The 22,600-nt window shown below is 35.0% G+C and overlaps 1 protein-coding gene across 50 annotated transcripts in view; it reads left to right on the top strand.

The window, feature by feature from the left end:
- The window catches only part of LOC106875150 (FERM domain-containing protein 4A), a 363,595-nt gene that overhangs the window by 159,948 nt on the left and 181,047 nt on the right, over nucleotides 1-22,600 (top strand). For all 50 annotated transcript variants that reach the window (XM_089347864.1, XM_089347848.1, XM_089347840.1 and 47 more), the window contains one exon: nucleotides 17,194-17,288. In XM_089347864.1, the coding sequence (XP_089203990.1) occupies nucleotides 17,194-17,288 (95 nt within the window). The remainder of the gene's footprint in view (nucleotides 1-17,193; nucleotides 17,289-22,600) is intronic.

Raw genomic sequence — 22,600 nt, 5'->3', positions numbered from 1 at the left:
TGGCACAAGGCCAGGAATTTTAGGAGAGGGTGCTAGTTGATTTCATCAACCCCAGTACTTAACTGATACTTATTTTATCGACCCTGAAAGGATGAAAGGCAAAGTTGACTAATAATAATAATAATAATAATGCTTTCAAATTTTGGCATAAGGCCAACAATTTTGGGGAAGGGGATAAGTTGATTACATCCAATGTTCAACTGATACTTATTTTATCGACCTGAAAAGGATGAAAGATAAAGTCGACCTCAGTGATATTTGAATGAACTAATAATAACTAGCAGTACCTGTGGAAATTCCATGTTTGTTTTTTTTAAAATTGTATGATGGAATTGTATATTTTCTGAATCATTTGATTCTTGTGATGGTGTAAAAGTCCACATAGATAGAATTGGAGGTGCAATCTCAGGGAACCAACATCTCTGAAAGCTATATTCTTATGGCTTTTATTTTGTGAAATGTTCTCTACTATTTTTCATTTAACTGTGGAACATAATGAAAGCCATTATTATTCTGCTTCAGTACATTGGTAATGGTTTAACGAATCTTAATATGGATAATTAAAAAAATCTATAAAAACACCATATCCTAAACCTTTTCATTCTTTCTCTTGTTAGCCAACACCTATTGTTGTCCATATTTTATAAACAAATATATTTTGATTGAGCAGACGATAATTAGTTGCACCAAAGAGCATGCATCAAGTGATAGTTGATATCAAAATTAAAAGACAAAAAAATATCAAAAGCCTACACTTTTCACTGATCAACCACTACTGCCACCTCTTTTAACCAATATCCCTATTGACTTCAGCAGCAGCAGCACTACCACCACCACCACCATCATCATCACATCCTACTTATCTGTACCAAGGCTCAATTCAAGTTATTTGCCAATCGAGATTGTTTTCACTTCTTTTCATTTCAACTATCTGCCTGTTTGTCTGTATATTTCTATCTATCTGTGGAGGCGCAATGGCCCAGTGGTTAGGGCAGCGGACTCGCATGATGATGGTACCCTAGCATGAACACAGCCCTTGGACTAGAACATATGAAAGAGTAACATCCACAGCTATTTGCAAAGATTATTTCACATTAATTTAACTATCAATATATCTAGCCATCCATCTTTCTCTCTTCTGTCGATGCATCTACCTGTAGATAGATAGACAGGTACATCAATGCCATGTTGCCTTCAGTAAACACACACACACACTCTCTCTCTCTCTCTCTCTCTCAACTAACTAACCATATAACACAATAGCAATCCCTTTCCCCTGACCCTAACACTCTTCTCTCTCTCTCTCTTTCTCTCTCTCTCTTTCACTCTCTCTCTCTCTCTCTCTCTCTCTCTCTCTCTTTCACTTCTACCTTCAACTAACCACATGACAGCATCACACATTTAGACTTAGATAATGGTTTCAAAGTTTGGTCCCAGGCCAGCAGTTTTGAGGGGAGGGAGCAAGTTTATTACATTGACCTCTGTACTTGACCGGTTGTTAATTATATCAACCCACAAAGTAATAATAATATTAATTGTAATAATAATATTAATTGTAATAATAATTCTTTGTAATTTTTGTACAAAGTCCACAATTTTAGGGAGAGAGGATTAGTTAATTATATTGTCTCAAGTGTTCAATTGATACTTATTTTATCAATCCTGAAAAGATGAAAGACAAGTTAATCCTGGTATTCTTTGAACATAAAAAGCCATAAAAAATTCTACTTATTTTGTATGACACATTGACGACTCTGTGGATTTAACTGCTTTAATAATAATAACAATAATAATGGTGATAATAATCCTTTCTACTATAGGTACAAGGCCTGAAATTCTCTGGGAGGGCTAGTTAATTACATTGACCCCAGTACTCAACAGGTACTTATTTCATTAACCCCGAAAGGATGAAAGATGTAGTCAACCTAGGCAACATTTGAACTGAGACATAAAGACGGACAAGATGTTGCTTAGTGTTTTGTCCAGCATGCTAACAGTTCTGCCAGCTTGCCACCTTAATGATAATAATAATAATAATATTGGTTTCACATTTTGGCACAAGGCCAGTAATCTTGGGGGAGGAGTAAGTCAATTATATCAACCTCAGTGTTCAACTGGTACTTATTTTATCAACCTCAAAAGGATGAAAGGTAAAGTCGACCTTGGCAGAATTTGAACTCAGAACATAAGGACAGACAAAATACCACTAAGCATTCTGCCCAGTGTAGTAATGATTCTGCCAGCTCTCCACCTTCCAATGATAATAATAATATTACTTTATACATCATCTCAGCATTGATTGATGATGTAAAACAAACATTTATGAAAGAACTCTACTTAATCACTAATCCTTTTGTTTATTCGAATTGACTAACCAAAGTAATGACATCCTTTTGCTTTGTTTTTGTTGCTGCTTTGATTTTGTGGGGGGAAAAAAACCAAAAAAAAAACCCAGCAATTTAAACATGTTTTTTTAAAAAAAAGTTGCATTTGCCAAATTGGCAGCATGTTTGTATCCTGTTATATCACTTTGAGTTAAAACGTATAACTTCAAATTGGTTCTTCTTGGCTGTCAGTTGTCAATTTAATCTGATGATCAACAATTTTGTGTTGGAATCAAAAACTTCGCCTACTTCCGTATAAGGAAAAACAACTCCTACGTTTATTTATTATAAGTGCTACAATCACCCAAACACAACATATTTGCTGTTGTACCATACAAATTTATACATATTAACTTGTCTCGCTGTGTAGAAAATGTAATTTGTGGTATGTCTTCTGGCTCTTTATGCTCTAGGTTCAGTTCCTCCTGAGGTCAATATTGTCTTTCATTCTCTCAGAGTCACAAAAATAAAGTCTAGTACAAGGATTGATGATATCAACTAACCCCTCCCACCAAAATTGTTGGCCTTGGACCTAAATGAGAAACAATTATTTTTGAGCACTTACTCAGTTCAGTTTACTCTATTAAATGTAATGCTTACTTACTCGTATTGTTTTGTATTAATTATGCACTATCTCACAGTTATGACGTTTCAGTGATGTGATTGTTTACTTGTAGAATGACACTGCAGGGTTGGTGTGACAGGCTACTCATGGCCAGTTTGAATGTCAAAACAGGTAGAATATTTGGACTGAGTATGGATGCTTTAAATGCTAAAGGGTTAAATGATTTCTTGAAATGTTTCTCCACCACTGACTCCTGTTTTGACTGGAATTATTTAGCCAGAATTGTATTTTGTTTATAAAACCAATTAGTGGCCCATCACCACCATTACTATTATTCTGACTATCAGTTTAACATTTTTTAAATTTTTTTATGCTGATATAAATTAAAACTTTTGTGATACTGCACATTTGCATATATCTTCATTTTGGCTCACATAACACATGTGATCAGACATTCCAAAATTAAATAAATATAGACCAGAGGACTCTTCAGTTTGTGACAGTAAACACACTGGTCTTCTATCACATCGCAGTATTTTTATAATTACAATAAAACCAATTGTAAAATGTTTTGCTAAACTCATATAAAACCACAAAGAATTAATAACAATAGCAATTTAGCAGCAAATAGTTTGGTTTTATTTTTTGGTATTATTGAAAGGGTGGAGTTGTTTAAAACGATTTAAAGGAGAAGAACTTCAGTCACATTACCAAATACAAAATAAATATATGAATAAAATGACTAGCAAAAAAAATATTTTGCAACTAGATGATTCACAGTTTTCATTCTGGCTTTTAACCAGGTATAGAAATAGAACATTATTTCCTTTCTTCGTATTCTAGGATAATTATTGTAGGTTTTATTAAAATTTGGATCGACAAAATTTTTTATGTTGACTCAGAATTCAAACACATCAGCTTAATATTGAGCAATCATTGAATCAAATATTAAATACTGGTATCATGTAATATACAATGTCTACAGCATATTTACCAAAGGAACTGAAATGGAAAGTTTAATTTGTTTCTGGAATTTATGCTATAATCTGTTGTCCCATGTTATTAGTATGACGTACAATGTTTTACAACCTTGTTCATATGTCTTTTGTCTAAGATTGTTATATTGCATACAAACTATATAATTAATTATCTGCCTTTGCCATGCCAACTTAGATTAATGGCTTTTTTGTCAATTCATCTTTTATGGTCACAGCAACCCTGAATAACCACTTTACACCATATTGTAGCATAGTATATATTATTCATTTCTCACCCATGCTAGCATGGAAGGTGGACGTTAAACGATGATGGTCATGATTATTACATAATCAGTTGTTTTTACTTGGTTCCAAACAGTGACTGTAGCTTCTTATTCAATTCATTCACACTCCATTTAAGTTTTAATTGTATTCAACACATTCATCTTTTCATTTTAAACTCCTTGATCTTCAGCTGTTGGGAATATTCCCCTGGTAGATCACATTACTATATAACATCAGACTTCTCACATATATATATATATATATATCATGCAATTTAGGTGGTGAATTGGGAGAATTATTTGAGCATCAAATAAAATGCCTGCAGAATTTAGATAAGGCATTTTACATTTTGAGTTTGCCTTTCAACCAGTGTTGGATTAACCATTAAGCAAAGTAAGCATGTACTTAGGGCATCAAGGGAAGGAGAGGGCACCACAGAAATGGTAAATGGTTTACGGCACAAAAGAAATCACTTTCAACTTGCTAAAATAGTATTCAAAGTGGTTTATATACTCAGAAATATAATTTCCATGTGTTCATGGTGTCATAGGGAGGATCTAAAAAAAAAAAAAAAAATCAAAAAAATCTTTGCAATTAAAAAAAATAGAAAAATTCTCAAATATAAATAAAGTGGGAATATACAAAAATCAACATTATTTTCCATCTTGCTGTTTGTTTTGTTTCATTTTGAAAAATGAAAATTTATTTTATGGTTTATAATTGTTTCTATTGTGAATTACATATATATATGGGGACACCAAAATTTTTTAAGTACTTAGGGGCATCTATGGGTCTTAATATGGCCCTGTTTTCAACCCTTTTGGAGCTAGTATAGCATTTAAGTACCAGAGTTAGTTTTCTGTTCCTATGAATCGTCCTAGATATGGATAGAATCATAATAAAAGAAAATGAAGAATAAATTTCATGTAACACTAGTTTATTTTGAGTCACTCACCAATACACTCCAGTCTCTGCTTCACAGATGTGTCTTCCATAAATTTTTTACATTCTCCTGCTTTGCCTATTTAAATATATACATACAAAAGAATGCATGTTAATTTTATCAATAAACTAAGTCTAATTCTACATATTGTTGTTTACTTGTAACTATCTCAAGCTTGCTTTCAGATCTTATAAATTTTAAGTATACTTGTACTGTATTGTAGAAAGTACACACACACATACAAGGAAATGTAAACAGATTGGATATCATAAAAAAAAGAAACTCAACTACCAATGTATTGAAATACCAGCTTGTTTTATTTCAGATGTGTTCTACAAAGAAGATATTTTTTCTTTTCTTTGCTTTCTTTTTTTATGTTATTTCTTTATTTTCCTTTTAAATGTATTATCAGACAGGAGAGTGTCTTTGAGCGAATTTATTCCATTTACTAAGGTAGGTTATTAACTGACTAATCACTATACTAGTTGTAGATGAGCACCTGTCTCACTTGTTAGTTGAAGTTTATGTATGGTTCCACTGACTGTTGTTGGAAGTGTAATGGTTTGGCTTTACACTTGAAATCAAAGTAGTTTAATATTGACAAGCACCATAATGTCTTCATTTTGTTGTTTAGACCAGGCACTGATTATTTCTACCATTTGATAGTTGATAGTTGGCTAGATATTAAGGATTGGACTCAAAAGTTGGAAAGGTTGTCTTGGTCAGGAAGCGGAGAAAAATATTAACAGTGAGATTATTAACAGCCAGGTGGTATTTTCCAGGAATGGAGCAGCATTACTAATGAAAGACTGAACATATTGCTGAAACAGTTTGTACATGTGGTTAGAAAGATATTGGAGTTAGGTGTGTTACTTCAGGTGAAGTTAGTTGTGCAATTATGAATTGTAAAATAGAAGTCTCCAGAAAAAAAAAAAGGTCCATGAAAATTTTTTACTAATTCAGCTAATAATTTTTCAAAACTTTCACCCAGTAGTCTCATGAAGGAGTTACTATATACTATATATTCCAAAAACAAATTAGTTCACATTCTCTCAAAAAACGGTTATATAATTCTTATAGTGTTAACATACACACCCACACGTGTGTGTTAATGGCAGATTTGATCTGAATTGCTCAGTGCTAAATTGACTTTTATTCTATGAAAAGCCTTTTCTCTTTGAAATCATTTTGAGATTATATTATAGATATTGAAGGCTCCATATTTGATGCTGTATAGAATTTAGTTTTATATCTCACAGTTCTGAGTTCAAATTATTATGGTTCATCTCTCTGTAGAGGTTTATAAAATAACTACAGGGAATTTAATCTCTCATCCCTTAAAAATCCTTTCCAAGAAGTCTATGTTATGAATAAATAATTTCTGGAAAAGATAGCCATAGTTATTTGATGTACTTTTAAAAACTTGATGAATTAGTTACTGATGTCATGCTAATGCACTGTATTTATTTACATGTTACGAATTTTCCAGCTGATTGCCTGTTAGGATTAAATTGTAGTCATTGATTAAATAAGCAGATGAAAGAAAGGCTGGTCACAGCTAAGTTTTCAAGATTAAAATGATTCTTGTTAAGCAATTAACAAAGAGGAATTATTGGGTAGATAACACAAAGTAGGATTCCTTAGATAATAGGGCATAATGTTAAGGAATCTGCATTAAATCATGAAAATTAGAATCAATAAACAAAGCACATATTCAATTGATCGCACTTAAGAATTGAGAGACTCACAATTTAGCATTTGTTCTAGACTATTAAAGAATTAGCTAAGTTATATTTTAGTTAAGGCTGAGAGGGACTCATCACTCAATTTTGACTTATAACTACAAAGTAATAATTATTGAAGGTGGGTCTACCTGAGTACTGTGTCCTCTACATGGTGTTAGTTGAGTAGAATGTGTTGCACATCAAACTGTTGTGTTGTATTGTGTTTTGTAGTTGTTGAGACTGGTGACACTTTACCTTAAAATATTCAAATTGCAACCACAAGAATGTTAAACTATATATTTGCATTTAGATAAAGCTTGATTGAATAACTGAAGTAGATATCAAGCTTGAAAGAGGACGGCGAGTCTTCAGTTGCAGGTGATAAAAAATGAAAATGCAAACTTACTTGGCTATGAAAAGCAGAAACATTTACTTGGGGCTCTAAAGGTCTAATGTACATGGACACAGGTGGGTGTTTTTGTATATTTAAACAAATGGGGATAAATATTTTGCCAGTACATCTGGATAAAAAATTTTTTTTTACAAATCTTGACTAAATATTATCCAAGTTGGAGAGAGAAAACAGAAGAATAAAATCAACACAATAGAATTTACAAATAATTAACAAAGGTTAAGATAATAACATTTTGCCCATATTTTTCCTGTTTTACATCTATGCTTGCATAGGTAGTATGGCTCTTTTGTCAGAGTCAGTGTGTATTTTTATACCTAGATACCCTCCCTTCTGCTAATCACTCGGCAATAACATTACGAAATAGTCTGTTTGATGTTCACTCAGGCAAACTAGAACAAGGAGAGTTATGTACTTCATTCAGAAGCACAGCATAGTTACTGATTCGGTCTCATGACTATTGTTCAATATCTCACCCTTACATCCATCTCTTGTGTAATAATTTCCCTCATCTTCAAATGTTTATAGTCGTTAGTTTGGGTTACTTGGTTCGGAGTTATTTGTTAACTTCAGAAAGCCATTAATCCTATTTGATCATTTATCATTAACATCATCTTTTGTGTACAGATTAATGTATAGGTACTACGAAAAGGAGTGGTCCAGTCTTGGAAGTGCACGAAAACTTAAAAACTTGAACCCCATTTGAAGAGTTATTAAAGTGCTGCACTGGGATCATGTGGAAATCTTGTTATGTAACAAATGCATCTTTATTATCACATGCTCAACTAAGTATGAGACTAAGGTTCTAAATGTAGGAGAAATCTTTGAGAGTTAGAAAGAAATTAGGTATGCTTGATTCCTTGAATGTGTAATGCCAGACCCTCATGAGGATAGAACATAAAGTTAAGAATGTGACGAGTCATTGAAGGCATCAACCAGAATGTACAGGGGAGACAACTGTGTTGGTATGGGGCAGAGTATTTCTGCTGGAGGAAAATGTGATATGTATCTCAAGTGAAGGATATTTGTGGGAAAAAAAAAGATATTGAGAAAGATGTACTCAAACCTTAGAATGATGAGCTTTACAGAATAGATGATGAAAGACTGAGATAATTGGCAATATTCTCTATGGCAGATCTGTACAACTTTTGCCATCTCAAAAGTGAGAATGTTAAGATGATGGTGGTGATGACTCTCTCTCTCTCTCTCTGTCTCTCTCTCTCTGTCTCTCTCTCTCTCTGTCTGTCTCTGTCTCTGTCTCTGTCTCTCTCTCTCTCTCTCTCAAGTTAGTGAGTCCCAGTTGTGTTGTAGGGGAACATCAATAAGCCCTTATCTACTGTTTATTGTAATCGTCATACTCTTTCTACAGACCCCTACCGTAATAGTTGAAATAGTTTGATAAAGTGGGTGGGCTGATTAATAACTGAGGATAAAAATGATGTGTTCATTGTTATTGAAGGCAATCTATAGAAAATATGTAAATGTTGAATTAATTAAAGAAAGGGAGGAAAACTGCTAAATTCTAACTTCTATAAAGTTTCATACCATCATCTCAAACTCCCCTTACCTCCATGAATCAAGTGTGCTATGAGCACACATGTCTGAAATGAGGAGTTGTTCTGTGAAAGTGACATACAACATTGATTAGTATGTTCAGGTTTGAATCTTCTAGAGTATATTAATGAATCTGTACATAGTTGTTTTGGTTTTTACTGTTCTCCGTGCACATGATGATTTATTATCAAATTGGCAGACACCAGAATGCAGCAGCAAATATTTTGCTTACTGAACTCTGTAAACACAACTTTTGTAGTAGCAGCAACCCATGCACTGGAGAATCCAGTGTAGTGCACTACAGAAGACCTGGGCAAAAACAAATTGAGTAAGGCCTGAATTTGCAGTGCCTCAACCTCAAGCATGCTAAGGGCCAGTACCATGGATCAGGAAGCATGGAATAACATCATCACCAGAGTCCATCATCCAGTGGTACCCACTGCAGCATATTGGTTGAGAGGACAGCCTCCCCCTTCAGATGCCAGCTAGGGATTTTACTTACTTATTTATAAACAAGAACCACAATTCTTTAGATTCACAACCAGGATGGACTGAGTAAACACAACCAGGTTGAAGCACTTTGAAATCTCAAAGACCCCTTACCTCTTTGAACCAATGGGTTATAAACACACATCAGAAGTTCTAAAGGCAAAAATGCAATAGCAATTAGCATATGCAGTTTCAAATTTGCTGGAATGTATTAAGAAGAATTCTGTATGTCATTGTTTTGATTCCGCTGTTATCCATGCACATGATGATTTAATTAAATTTGATGATTATTATTAGTTTAAACTACTGTCCTAGTGTATCTGAATTTTTCTCTTTCAAAGCTCAATCCAACATAAACTAATTGTAACATTTATGATAGAGCTCATTGAAATAATTTGATCATCCCTTATCAGTGATTAATTTTTAACACCTTAACGTAAAGTCAAATTTAGATTAATTCATTTTGTCTTATGTTTTCCTTCTAAGATATTTGTGATTTGCACTTTATCTAAAGGGGTTACAAAATTAAGTATTCATCAATAAGCAAGCCAAAATAGAAATCAAATAAAAATAGGAATAAAAGGATGTAAACTTTTGTTTATGTTTACTTTATTTTAAAATGTTTTATTATTTGTATTTATTGTATAGAATCTTTGCATGAGTCTGCCAACACTTAGATTATTGTGATGATTTTGACCCAAAAGTTTATCTTTATCAACATTAACATTTTACATCCATTTATATATATATATATATATATATATATATATATAGAGAGAGAGAGATATGTATGTGTGTGTGTATGTAAATGTATGTGTAAAATTATAATTCCTTTTCTCCACCTGTTTTAGATAAATTCTTCTATGGATTTCACATGTTTTTATTTAACCTTAGATATCACCCTTTTTTATATTAAAAGAAAAAAACAAACTAAAAATTAATCTGTAAGTTGTGCCAGTACTATCAGAAACTCTTCCTTTTGCTACAGTGTTCGTGTGTAAATCACATAGAATATAATTGCCTCCTGAACTAATTTGATGTGTTAAGAATCCATACCCTCTCCTTTTCCTTGCAAATCCATCATCTGTAACAGACTGCTTTTATGATTACTGGAACTCAGCTCTGTTAAGAGTTTATACTGAGATAAAAAAAAGTTGATCAATCTTTCATTTCTTGGCTAACAACAGCTAAAAACATGTCGTATATTTCTTGATATAACAGAAAATGATCAAATTATTTTAAATCTCTGTGTAAAGGTTAAGTGTGGCTCCGTGTTAAGATGTTTGCTTTGTATCCACATGATCATAGGTTCAGTTCTACTCCACAGTATCTTGGGGAAGTATCTTTTATCATAGCCTTCCATTAACCAATGCATTGGAGTGGAACAGGGCACACAGAAAGTATGGAAGCCCATTACCACCACCTTTATTGTCATCATCTTTGCCTTAGATACATATATACATCTGTGCATGTATATGCATGCATGTACACACACATTTATTCATTTTTTCATTTCGCAGTGCAACCTCTTCTACTGCTAAGTTGGTTGCACAAGTAGAAAAGATTTTCAACTAATTATAACCCCCTGCTGTCAATTTGAACGAATTTATTACATTGGAATTCTCATTGCTAGCTACTTCTGTTGGCCATTTCTCACATAGTGCTCAAGTCCCCCCCCCCTTCAAGATAACATTGTTTGTGTTAGGTTCACTTTGAGGCCTCTTAATTCTTAACTTTTACTTCCACATACAGAGTTTCTTCTTTGAATCTTTGGCAGATTCACTTATATGAACTCAGTCACTGGCATACAGGAGTTCCCCACAACAACTAGTCTTAAACTTCTTTATGTCCTGGAGAACTTTAATAAATAATCAGGAGGGGGCTGAGAACCAAGCCTTGTTGGACTCCTACTTGCATGCTGACTCGTTCACTCACCTTGTTTCTAAGTTGCCAACAACATCTCTGTACACAGCTTGCATGACTCTCTCAAGCTGTTATTCTATCCCCAGTTTTCTTAATGACTGTCAGACTATAGAACATAATAACTTTTCAAGAGCTTTCTCCAGGTTAGTGAATGCTAGATACAGTGGCTTACTCTCAATTAGTAACTCTCTAGGGAGAGGGCATTAATGGGACCTTGTCCTGGCACAAACTGAAATTGATTCTCATCTGAACTAATTTCCTTGCTAATTAGCTGTGCTGTAACTTTCCAGGTTATGAGAATCATAACCTTGTCCATCAATTTGATGACTCAGTTGCCTCCTCTTTCTAGAGTATCTCCTTTTCCTTTCTCTACTGCTTGAATCCTATTCAAGTTAATAGCGGATGCTTCTTTTTGGCAGGTATTTTAAATGTCCCAGCAACTATCCCTTATAAACCAGCTATCTTTCCTGTCTTCATATCCTTAATTATGCTTTCAGCCAGGGCTGTGGAGTCAGTTGTGAAGTCAGAGTCGGAAACAATTAAGGGGTAGCTCGAATCGGATACTGTGTAGTTTTGCCGACTCTGACTCATAATATCTTTATTCTTTAATATAAATCAGTTATGACATATAGGCCTACTCAAAGTACAAGTGTATGCATATGCTTTATGAGATATGTAGACTACAATCACTTAATTACAAAAAGAGGAGTTGGAGTTGCCAATAATAGAGGTGTTGGAGTTTTTTGTTTTGACTCCACAGCCCTGCTTTCAGCCATACTGCCATAAACGTCGAAGCTGATACCTGTACTGGGTCTACTTTGGGTAGAGCTTCTCTCTCCTATGCATTCTAATCATTCAGTAACCTCTCATAGTAACATTAATATACTTCTTTTCTGTGTCAGTTAGGGCAAATTCACCATTGTCATTCTGTACAGACATTTCCTCTTCGTCATGATTTGCACTGGCATATTCATTACAATATAGAACACCACACACTGATCAAACAACTGACCAGCTGATAGCCAGCCAGGCATACGTATGTAATCCACTGCAATGCAGCCAAAATTTATATAAATTCTGTTATAAGAAAAATCACGCATACATATAAGTTTATTGGTCAATTCTACCTCTTCCTCTCCTTATACCCTTCTTAACATTACTCCCCACACACACATACATGCATCCTATCTAATTATTTCATTTACAAATTTTACACTTCATTTCAACCCAACCTATAAGTTATGTGTACATTCCACCCACAAGAGCTCTTGCATACAACTAGCACCTTCTACATTTTATAGTTTGAAGAGACTTCAAATCATTACTCTCTCTGTCTGTCTGTCTGTCTGTCTGTCTGTCTGTCTGTCTCTCTCTCTCCATTTAATTGAGTCTTCCCCCCACCTGCTGCAATTTATCGAGGGAGATCATTGCCAGTGCCCCTGGACTGGCTCTTGTGCGGGTGCCACATAAAATACACCATTTTGAGCGTGGCCGTTGCCAGTACCGCCTGACTGGCCCTCATGCCGGTGGCAAGTAAAAAGCACCCACTACACTCTCGGAGTGGTTGGCGTAAGGAAGGGCATCCAGCTGTAGAAACTCTGCCAAATCAGATTGGAGCCTGGTGTAGCCATCTGGTTTCATCAGTCCTCAGTCAAATCGTCCAACCCATGCTAGCATGGAAAGCGGACGTTAAACGACGATGATGATGATGACCTTATCCACAAGGTGATGGGCTATGCCAAGTGGTCAGCATGGATTTGTGGCCTCCACAAACTGTATGGAACGTAACTCATATAGAACAACAATAACTGAGAATAAAAAAATACATGGTGAAGATGTAATTGGAAGAACACCCAGCTGTAAACATCAGGAACCTCTGACCATGTGTTAGAACCTGCTGCCTGATGCCAAATGACTGCACAAATTATTTTACTTTCACATGCTGATAATAGATACTAATGTACTCAACAACTATCTTAAACTCTCCTCTTCTTGTCAAGTACAAACTTTCAGGGCTGCCACCATCAATATAGTTTCAATGAAAAGTAGGTTTGTAGAAATTGTTTATATGCTAGAGTAGATGTATGCTATGTACAAGAGGTAAAATGGAGGTGAGGCATGGAATGCAAGTACAAGTTTTTCAAGGTGGGTTACAACATCAGGATAGATGGAGTAAGCAAATTGCTTGCAGAGAAACACATAAAATAACTAAGGTAATCAGTGCATGATAAGAATTAAATTTAGAGTAGTCATCGGAAACACAACAGCAACAGCTATCTTTGCATGTGCACAACAATCAAGATTAATAGATGAACAAATGGACTATTTTTACAAAGCTGTCTTGCAGAGACCAACTTGACAACGAATGTTATTGACTTCCTTATCACACCTGGCAGATAGGCTCCTGGGGTTCTCTGAAACAAATTACCTAGCCATTTGTAACACTAACTTCAGTAAATTGATCATTCACCCAATCACCTACCAATCAGATAAACACATAAGTCAGATAGACTTCATATTCTCTGATAACTCTGTGTGTGTGTGTGTGTGTGTGTGTGTGTGTTTCTTTCTGTATATTGCTGAGAAAGTGGAGGCGCAATGGCCCAGTGGTTAGGGCAGTGGACTTGCGGTCATAGGATCGCGGTTTCGATTCCCAGACCAGGCGTTGTGAGTGTTTATTGAGCGAAAACACCTAAAGCTCCACAAGGCTCCGGCAGGGGATGGTGGCGAACCCTGCTGTACTCTTTCACCACAACTTTCTCTCACTCTTTCTTCCTGTTTCTGTTGTGCCTGTAATTCAAAGGGTCAGCTTTGTCACACTGTGTCATGCTGAATATCCCCAAGAACTACGTTAAGGGTACACGTGTCTGTGGAGTGCTCAGCCACATGCACTTTAATTTCACGAGCAGGCTGTTCTGTTGATCGGATCAACTAAAATCCTCAACGTCGTAAGCGACGGAGTGCCAACAACAACAAATTGCTGAGAAAACTAGTAAACATTTGTGCTGAATGGTTCTACTTGTGTGTCTCACCTTTGTTAATGCTGAGAACCAATGACTGGTCCTTTGGAAATATGTAATAAAATGTGGTGATAAATAAATAAAATGAGATATGAATATTAATGCATTAATATAAATAAGTATTAGATGAGTCTAACAAAGATCTATTACTTATCTGAGTATAGTATTTTGTTTTGTCCCCTCTACATCCTAAGTTCAAATCCTACTAAGGTTGCCTTAGCTCTGTAGCTCATAAAATAATAACACTTTCATACTGGTATTATTTTATTTATATTGTTTATACTTCTATTTTCAAAAACAGTCATTGTCCTTCATCAAGAGCAAACAATACTATTCGGTATTCAGAAATGTTTAATTTAATGGATAGCAGCTTTGGTAGAGTTTTCAGTTCAAATCCTGCCTATCATTCTTCTGAGGTTGAAAGAATAAGTCCCTGGGATTGATATAACTAACCATATCCTTGAAGGTATCCCCCAACAACTGAAATATATAAAGAAAATTTCTACTTTCTGTTGACATTGATAAGGACAGCTGCATAAAGAAGTGTCAAGCTCTAATTGTGGAGGGTACCTGTGTTATGAGTAGACCCAGAAAGATGTGGGATGAAGTGGTTAGAAAGGATCTTTGGAAGCTGGGCCTCACTGAGGAAATAACAGGGGATTGGGAAATATGGCGATTTGCTGTATTTGATAAGATGCATCAAGCTATGTAAAATTACTGTCTTCCATACAAACAGGCTTGTCTTTCAGGTGCCGGTACCACTTAAAAAGCACCCGTGACAGTGCTGTATTAATGCACCCATGCCAGTGCTATGTAAACATATTTGTACTGGTAGCATAAAAAAAATCACCCAGCACACTATCAAGTGGTTGGCATTAGGAAGAGTGTCCAGCCATAGAGACCATGCCACAGCAGACAGTTGGAGTCTGGACAACTCCCTGTTAGCCAGCTCCATGTCAAACTGTCCAAGCTATTCCAGCATAGAAAGATGCTAAACGATGACGATGACATGATAGCTTTTTTTTCATTATTCAACACATTTAAAATCATACAGCAAATAGGTTAATTGTTCTATTTAAAACCTCACAAGCAGTGATAATTCTGTAGTTTCAGGCTCTCAATTTCATGCTTGTCACTATGAATATTGGTACAATGAAAAAAAGTTCTTTTGAGATAACTGAAATCTTAGTGGAGATGTGTGAAATTTATGTTGTGATTTAAAGCAGTTTCATTCAAATTCTTCTGAAGCAAGGAACACAAGTTCAGATTCTACTGGGTGGGTAACAGCTCTGGTACAAGTGATTTAAATATATGCTTAGCTGAGAAATGGATAGATGGAGTAATTCAGATTGTTGTTTAGCTCTGAACTAATAGGCCAATAAACAAAGGTTTTCCAATGAAAAACACTCTGTCATTGTAAGTGTATCTAGGTTAGATACCTAGATATCCAACATGTTCTGCCTTTTTTCAAGATGATAGGGTATGATGTATGGCAGATCTTGTTATTAACTCGGATTAGTAATAGGCAGTGATAGTTTCCACATTTTATGCCCTTCAAATAGTAATGACAAATAAGATAAAGAAAGAAAGAAAAAAAAAACACCAGTTCTATGAGCATTTAGTATACTGCATAAAATGTACTTTTAGTAACCAATTTCATAGTTATGTCAGAAAAAGCAGGCTAAGTACACTGGTGTGTTTGGATATTATGGCCTTTGTACTTGATATGAAAAAGAATCAGGACTCTTGGTGTCCTATGATACATATAATAAACTCTGCACAGGACAAATTTCAGAAAACCAGCCAACATGGGCCAAATTGATTTTATACACACTAGAAAATGACATGGGTAGATGATTGTAAACTCTAAATACTTCAGATATGAGTTATATACCTCCCTGATGATGAGAGAGATTGAAATAAGACAAATTGGGGGAGAACAGTATGGAAGTTAGAAATTTATATTCTTGTTGTAAGAATCCTTCAGAAAACAAAAAGCACCTGAGGGACACTTACGAGAAGGAAGAGAAAATAAATATGACATAGAAGACATCTGGGAATTGTTAAAGCTAAATGGCTACAACAGTGCAGTGGGGAGTTAACTTCTTACAATGGTACAGTGCAGTCAGGCTAACCAATACTGCACTAGGACTTCAAACACAACAGATACATGGTGGTTAACCATAGAAATGCTCATGGAATGAAATCAGAACTGCTGAGATGATTCATTATACATAGTAGATATTCTTTTAATTAATACTGGAAGTAGCAAAAGCTTGGGAGTAATTTATGATGGTTATTTTTTCTGTTGACAAAGAATTTCTCTCCTCATCAAAAAGACAGGTTGTGTGAAACATGTATAAGAATTGTGGTTGCATGGTAATGAGAAAAATTATATCACTTTGCTCTTTTCCTTATATAATGTTAACCTGCATTGAGCAGAGCACAAATGAACTAGGCAAAGTGTACAGGAGAAACAGCTGTATTGATATGGACATATATAAATCAAACTTGACTCCAAGAACTAGGCAAAATCCTGATGACCTATTAGTGGAGAGTCCTGGAAAGAGAGGAAAACCAAAGACGAAGAAGAAATGCTGAAGTTAGAACTTAAGATGTTGGACCTTACATAACAGATGATAGAAGACTGATACAGTTGAGAATATTCTGCACGGCATCCAAACCATGCTAGCAAGGATGACAATGATGATGGTAGTGATTGATTGAACAATTCTGATATCTGTAACGTCAACACATCGAATATTCCAAATTGTTTCAAAACTTTTTGATAAATATTTTTTTAACATAATAGAAATTTTATTTGCATTGTAAATATCTTGAAACATTTTCTAGAACAGAAGAAAAAGTGAAATATTTAAAATTTACTATTAAATTATCCTTTTTTTGTTTATTGCAGCCAAAACTTTACACCAAAGATCTACTTGATCTTGTGGCCTCGCATCTAAACTTAAAAGAAAAGGAATATTTTGGTCTATACTACTTGGATGAAAAGTAAGATACATTTTTTAATATTTTCAACTGTTTTATTTATAGTTTCTATATTCATAAGATAAAATCTGCTGCAACTGAATCTTTGTATTTGTTTGCCTTTGTTTCAACTAAAAGCTACTATTGAAAATACTTGGCTCTTTTTAAATATTCAAATCTCAATGATCAACTTCTTACATGTATATATTAACTGCTGTTAGTAAATAGTTTTGAAGACTGTTAATGTGAGGAGAAGTTTGGAAGATGCAATATTGTAACCTTCCCAACTATGCCTGTAGGGAATATGAACTATTGTTATTGATAGTTATTGTTAATAATGGAGTGGGAGTTGATATAACCAATACAGTAGTGTATTTATGTAAAAAAAAATTACTATAAACATACTGGTAGTATGGTATAAATGAATGTTTTTGTAGTATTTAGTTATTTCTCTCTTTGTTCCGAGTTAAACTTTACTGAGGTTGACTTTGCTTTTTATCATTCTTGAGTTAGGTATTTGGATTGATTCATTTGATTGTGGCTCTCTCCTCTAATGTGTGTGGCCTTGTGCTAATATGAGAAATCATTATTTTATGCTATTTGGCATAAAATTATACATTAATGGGTTAAATGCCTTACAGTGTTTAGTCTTATCCATTCTATGTTGTGAGTTCAAATTCTATTGATGGCTGTCAACTCAATCTTGAGTGTGACTACCTTCTAATCTATAGCAGTTCATTTCATGATTTGTAAACTCCAAGGTAACCCCCCCACACACTCGAGCCTACCATCAAGTGGCACTCATTGTGTGTGTATGTATATATATATATATATGTATGTATATATATATATATATATATATATATATATATATATATATATATATATATATATATATAATTTAAGATTTAGGGTTCAGCAAGTATTGCTTCACCACACACCGAAAATTAGAAATAGCAGCCAAAACTACTATTTCTCTACTAAAATACAACTTTTCAGTAGAGAAATAGTAGTTTTGGCTGCTATTTCTAATTTTCGGTGTGTGGTGAAGCAATACTTGCTGAACCCTAAATTTTAAATTGTGTTTATACATTTACCGATAATGGTTTTTAACACACTGAACTACTTGGTAAAATTACTAATTATCAATTAATTATTAATCTTTACCCTATGTCTTATGAGTATATATATATATATATATGTATAAAGTTCTGGGCCACTTCTGCCGTAGCTTTTCGTTGCATTCTTCCAGTCTAAAATCACTAAAAAAAATATAACTGTCATCAAAAGCTTCATCACCAAAGAATCACTAAAGGGTGAAAAATTGCATGAGTATGACATCAAAAGGTACACCGGTTTAAGTTAGTTTATAGTGAATTAAACTTGTACTGAACACAATCCCTTTTGAGTAAGGTAAAGGAGTTTCTAATGTCACAAAAAGTTGTTATGGCTAGACTGTGCCAAACTTAGGTTTTGTTTTAGAGTATTTATTGTATTTCCTTGTCCTTGCCAACCAAAGAGCACACAGGGTAGCAGTGGTTTGGAGAGTTTTCCCTATTCTAGGTAGATAGAATATAGTTAATTAGCCCTACTATAGCTAATAAGCTCTATCTACCCCTCTTCTAGAGAGATCTTGTGACAAAATTTAGGGGTCCATCATGCAACCCACCCAAAAATTAGTCCTACAGCATGGTTGTTCATTAACTCAAGTATTTCAGTGTTCCCACTCACTATTATGTAGATGTTGACCTGTGTTGAGTTTATCGTCCTTTTCACAGGTTTTTTTTTCTATCCTACTAAATCTCATGCAACCAGCCCTCTACACCAGGCAAAGCTAGCCTAGTAGCGGTGGGTGGTGGTGGGTGGCTGAAGGGGATCAGTCATACTGGGTTACTTATTAGTAGTCACACTCAAACCAACCTGGCATATATCAGTAAATACTTTTTGATGCTGTCAACTATATTCTTCCACTCAATAGTAGAACTTAATATCTAGCACCATGCACCATTTGATAAGAGATCGTGTTACCAACCACAAGTTAAGTGTGTCAGTGGGCTTGTTACTTTTTTCTGTTTCAAATTAGCTCTTGTATTGTCTGATACCATTTTATGCTGAAAATCTTAGCAGCTAAATAGAAAATGCTAAATTGTTTCTCAGTTAAAAAGTCTGAAATCCATCATTAAGTCATTAATGGTTATACAGGTAGTTGCTTAAAGACTTAATTAATCCTTTTCGTTATGTGTTAATTAGGCAGATGTATTTAGTGATTATACTGGGAAATGTTTTATTCTATTAATGATGTTAATTAGTTAACTCATTTAGAAAAAAACATTGCCATCTACAACAGAAGTAAATATTTCTTGTTTCTATAACTAATTTTTAGACACGACATTGCAAATTAATATTCCTTACAAATATGCTAAATCTTTGGACCTTTTCTATTTGAATTAATTTTATGCTTGTCACAGAACATACTAAAATACTTTTAAACAGCGTAGTTTGGTTAGCAAAAAACAGTTAGTGCTCTAACTTATATTGTAAGAGTAGTCTCCCTTGTCACATTGAGCTGTTAGAACTTTCCATATATTTATATATATATAGACTAATGTTCTTTTTAGGGCAGTAGGCTAGCAAATTCAGTAATGAGGTCAATCAATGTATTTAGTTACGTCCCTTTATATTATAAGCGTAAATCTCACCAGAAACGATTTTCTTTTTGGAGTTCATAAAATAAAGTACCGGTGGGGCATTGTAGTTGGATAAATTTATTTATTAGTCATTTTACAAATCAGTATAAAGGTACTTTACAAGGCAGAGGACTGGCAGAGATAAGCATAACAGTTTTCAATATTAGCTGAGAGCTTGAAGATATTTTTAGCACTTCACACACACACACACTTATTGTGGGAGTGTCTTTATAACCATTAAAAAATGACGCCAAAACGTTTCATTTTACTTGTTTCAGTCATTTGAGTGCGGCCATGCTGGAGCACCGCCTTTAGTCGAGCAAATCGACCCCAGGACTTATTCATTGTAAGCTTAGTACTTATTCTATCGGTCAGTTTTGCCGAACCGTTAAGTTAAAGGGAGGTAAACACCAGCAGTGGTTGTCAAGCGATGTTGGGGGAGACACACACACACACACACACACACACACATGTATATATAGTGAGAATTTACAATAAAACAAAAGACGAAGACGGGCATGTAAACAACAAACAGATGTATTAGTTTATACACAGCGGACTTCCTTTAGTTTCCGTCCTCCAAATCCACTCAAAAGGCTTTGGTCGGCCCGAGGCTATAGTAGAAGACACTTGCCCAAGGAGCCACGCAGTGGGACTGAACCCGGAACCATGTTGTTGGTAAGCAAGCTACCGATCACACAGCCACTGTTTATTATCTAACATATACATCACACACACTCGCACGCATGCGCAATAGTTAGTCTTAGGCCAGCTTTTCTGTTGGTATAGGTTTCACAATTTCTTATTGTAATCTTCAAATGTGTGAAGTGATCTGTCACACTGTCAACAAGGAATGTAAACAGGATATCACCATTGCAATCAAACAGTGATAAGCATCGTCAGGAATGTCAGCATTTACACACACACGCACGCACGCACGCACGCACGCACGCACGCACGCACGCACACACACACACACACACACACACACACACACATGCGCGCACATGTGTATCCTCATCATTTAACGTCCAGTGTAATGTCGATTTATTCACACTGTTTTGAATTAATCATACATTATCTTATAGCTTTCAAATCTTTATGAAGATAACTGTTTAATTTTAGAATGATATTGTAGTGCAAGTTTGAAAACAAATCAGGTAGATATTTTGACTGAATATGGCCAGTTTAAATGCTAAAGAATTAACAGGATTATCTGAATGCTAAAGGGTCGAGGTATTGGAGTACTGACCACATGGTCATGAATTTAAGCCATATGACAACAACAACCACTGTTGTGTTATGCCTCTTGGCAAGACATATAACTTCTCTTAAGTTTCACACCTGCTTCACCATTCAGTAGTTGGGATTAGAAAAGGGCTTCCAGCTGTAAAAAACAGCCAGTCACTCTCACCCATGGAAGTGTAAAATAATGGGTGCAAAGCAATCCATCCATCTCAGCTCACTATTCCCGAGAAGATCATTGGGGTAGAATCCTCAGGCACCTCCTCCCTAGGGTCCTAACAGAAGTAACTGTCATTAGACTGTCTGAGTGGATTTTCTAGTGTGACCAACTGAGACTATAGATCTTAATTTTAAATTTTGGTATAAAGCCAGCAGTTTCAGGGGATGGGGTAAGTTGATTACATCCGCCTCAGTGCTCAACTGGTACTTATTTTATTGACCTTGTAAGGATGTAAGGCAAAACTGACCAAGGTGGAATTTGAACTCAGAACATGAAGACAGATGACATGCCACTAAGCATTTCGCCTGGTGTGCTAACAATTCCGACAGTTCACTGCCATCTGCAATTATAGATATTTTCCAACCATCCCATTCTTGGTCATCTTCATCTCTTGCCAGTTGGCTCAGCTTGAAGAATCCATCATGTAATTCTTTTCTGTAACATTCTAATCCCGTCTGTAGTACTGGAACTGTGGCCTCTCAATGTGGGAATGTAGCATTTTATTGTAAAGTAACACACATATTCACCACCTTCTCTCTCACTCTCTCACTAAGTCTCTCTTTCTCTCTCTCTCTCTCTCTCTCTCTCTCTCTCTCCTCCAACTGAGATAGCCTTGTATCACTTCTACAACAAAACACCTATCTCTATCCCTCTTACTCTTTTAACCGCTTATCCATAGCACAAAGCCACCTCCCTAGTAGTAGTAGTAGTAGTAGTGTAGGGGAGGGTTTTGGTGTCATCCATTTGGAGTGTGCAAGACTTGAAAGTTCCCTTGCAATCTAAGTATTGGCACTGAAAGTGATCATATGTTCACTTCATAAAGTGAGGTCTCATATAAGAGTATTTTTCATGTCTTCATAAGCATTGATATTAATGAAACTCAAAGGCCTCTTTTTTTTTTTTTGGTTTTGCTTTTTTAAAGAAACTTTTTCACTGTTCCATACACAGGAAAATTATTTGAGTCATTAAAAGTAGCAAATATAGAATGATAGATTGTGAATGGTATGTTGCTGTTGTTTATCCCCAAATCAGCTTTGACCAAGCAGACCTACAAAACATAGGTAGTTGATTGAATTAATTACCAACTGCAATCAACAGACCTGTTGTTCTGTTGATGTCACTCAGTTTGATTTTCCATGTCAACTTGTTCAGCCAGCATTCCAGCCATAACCAGACTTCCTCTT

The sequence above is a fragment of the Octopus bimaculoides genome, chromosome 2 (assembly GCF_046866305.1).
Source record: "Octopus bimaculoides isolate indiv1 chromosome 2, ASM4686630v1, whole genome shotgun sequence".
NCBI classification, from domain to species: Eukaryota; Metazoa; Mollusca; class Cephalopoda; order Octopoda; family Octopodidae; genus Octopus; species Octopus bimaculoides.
This window is presented reverse-complemented; position numbering and strand designations above follow the sequence as displayed.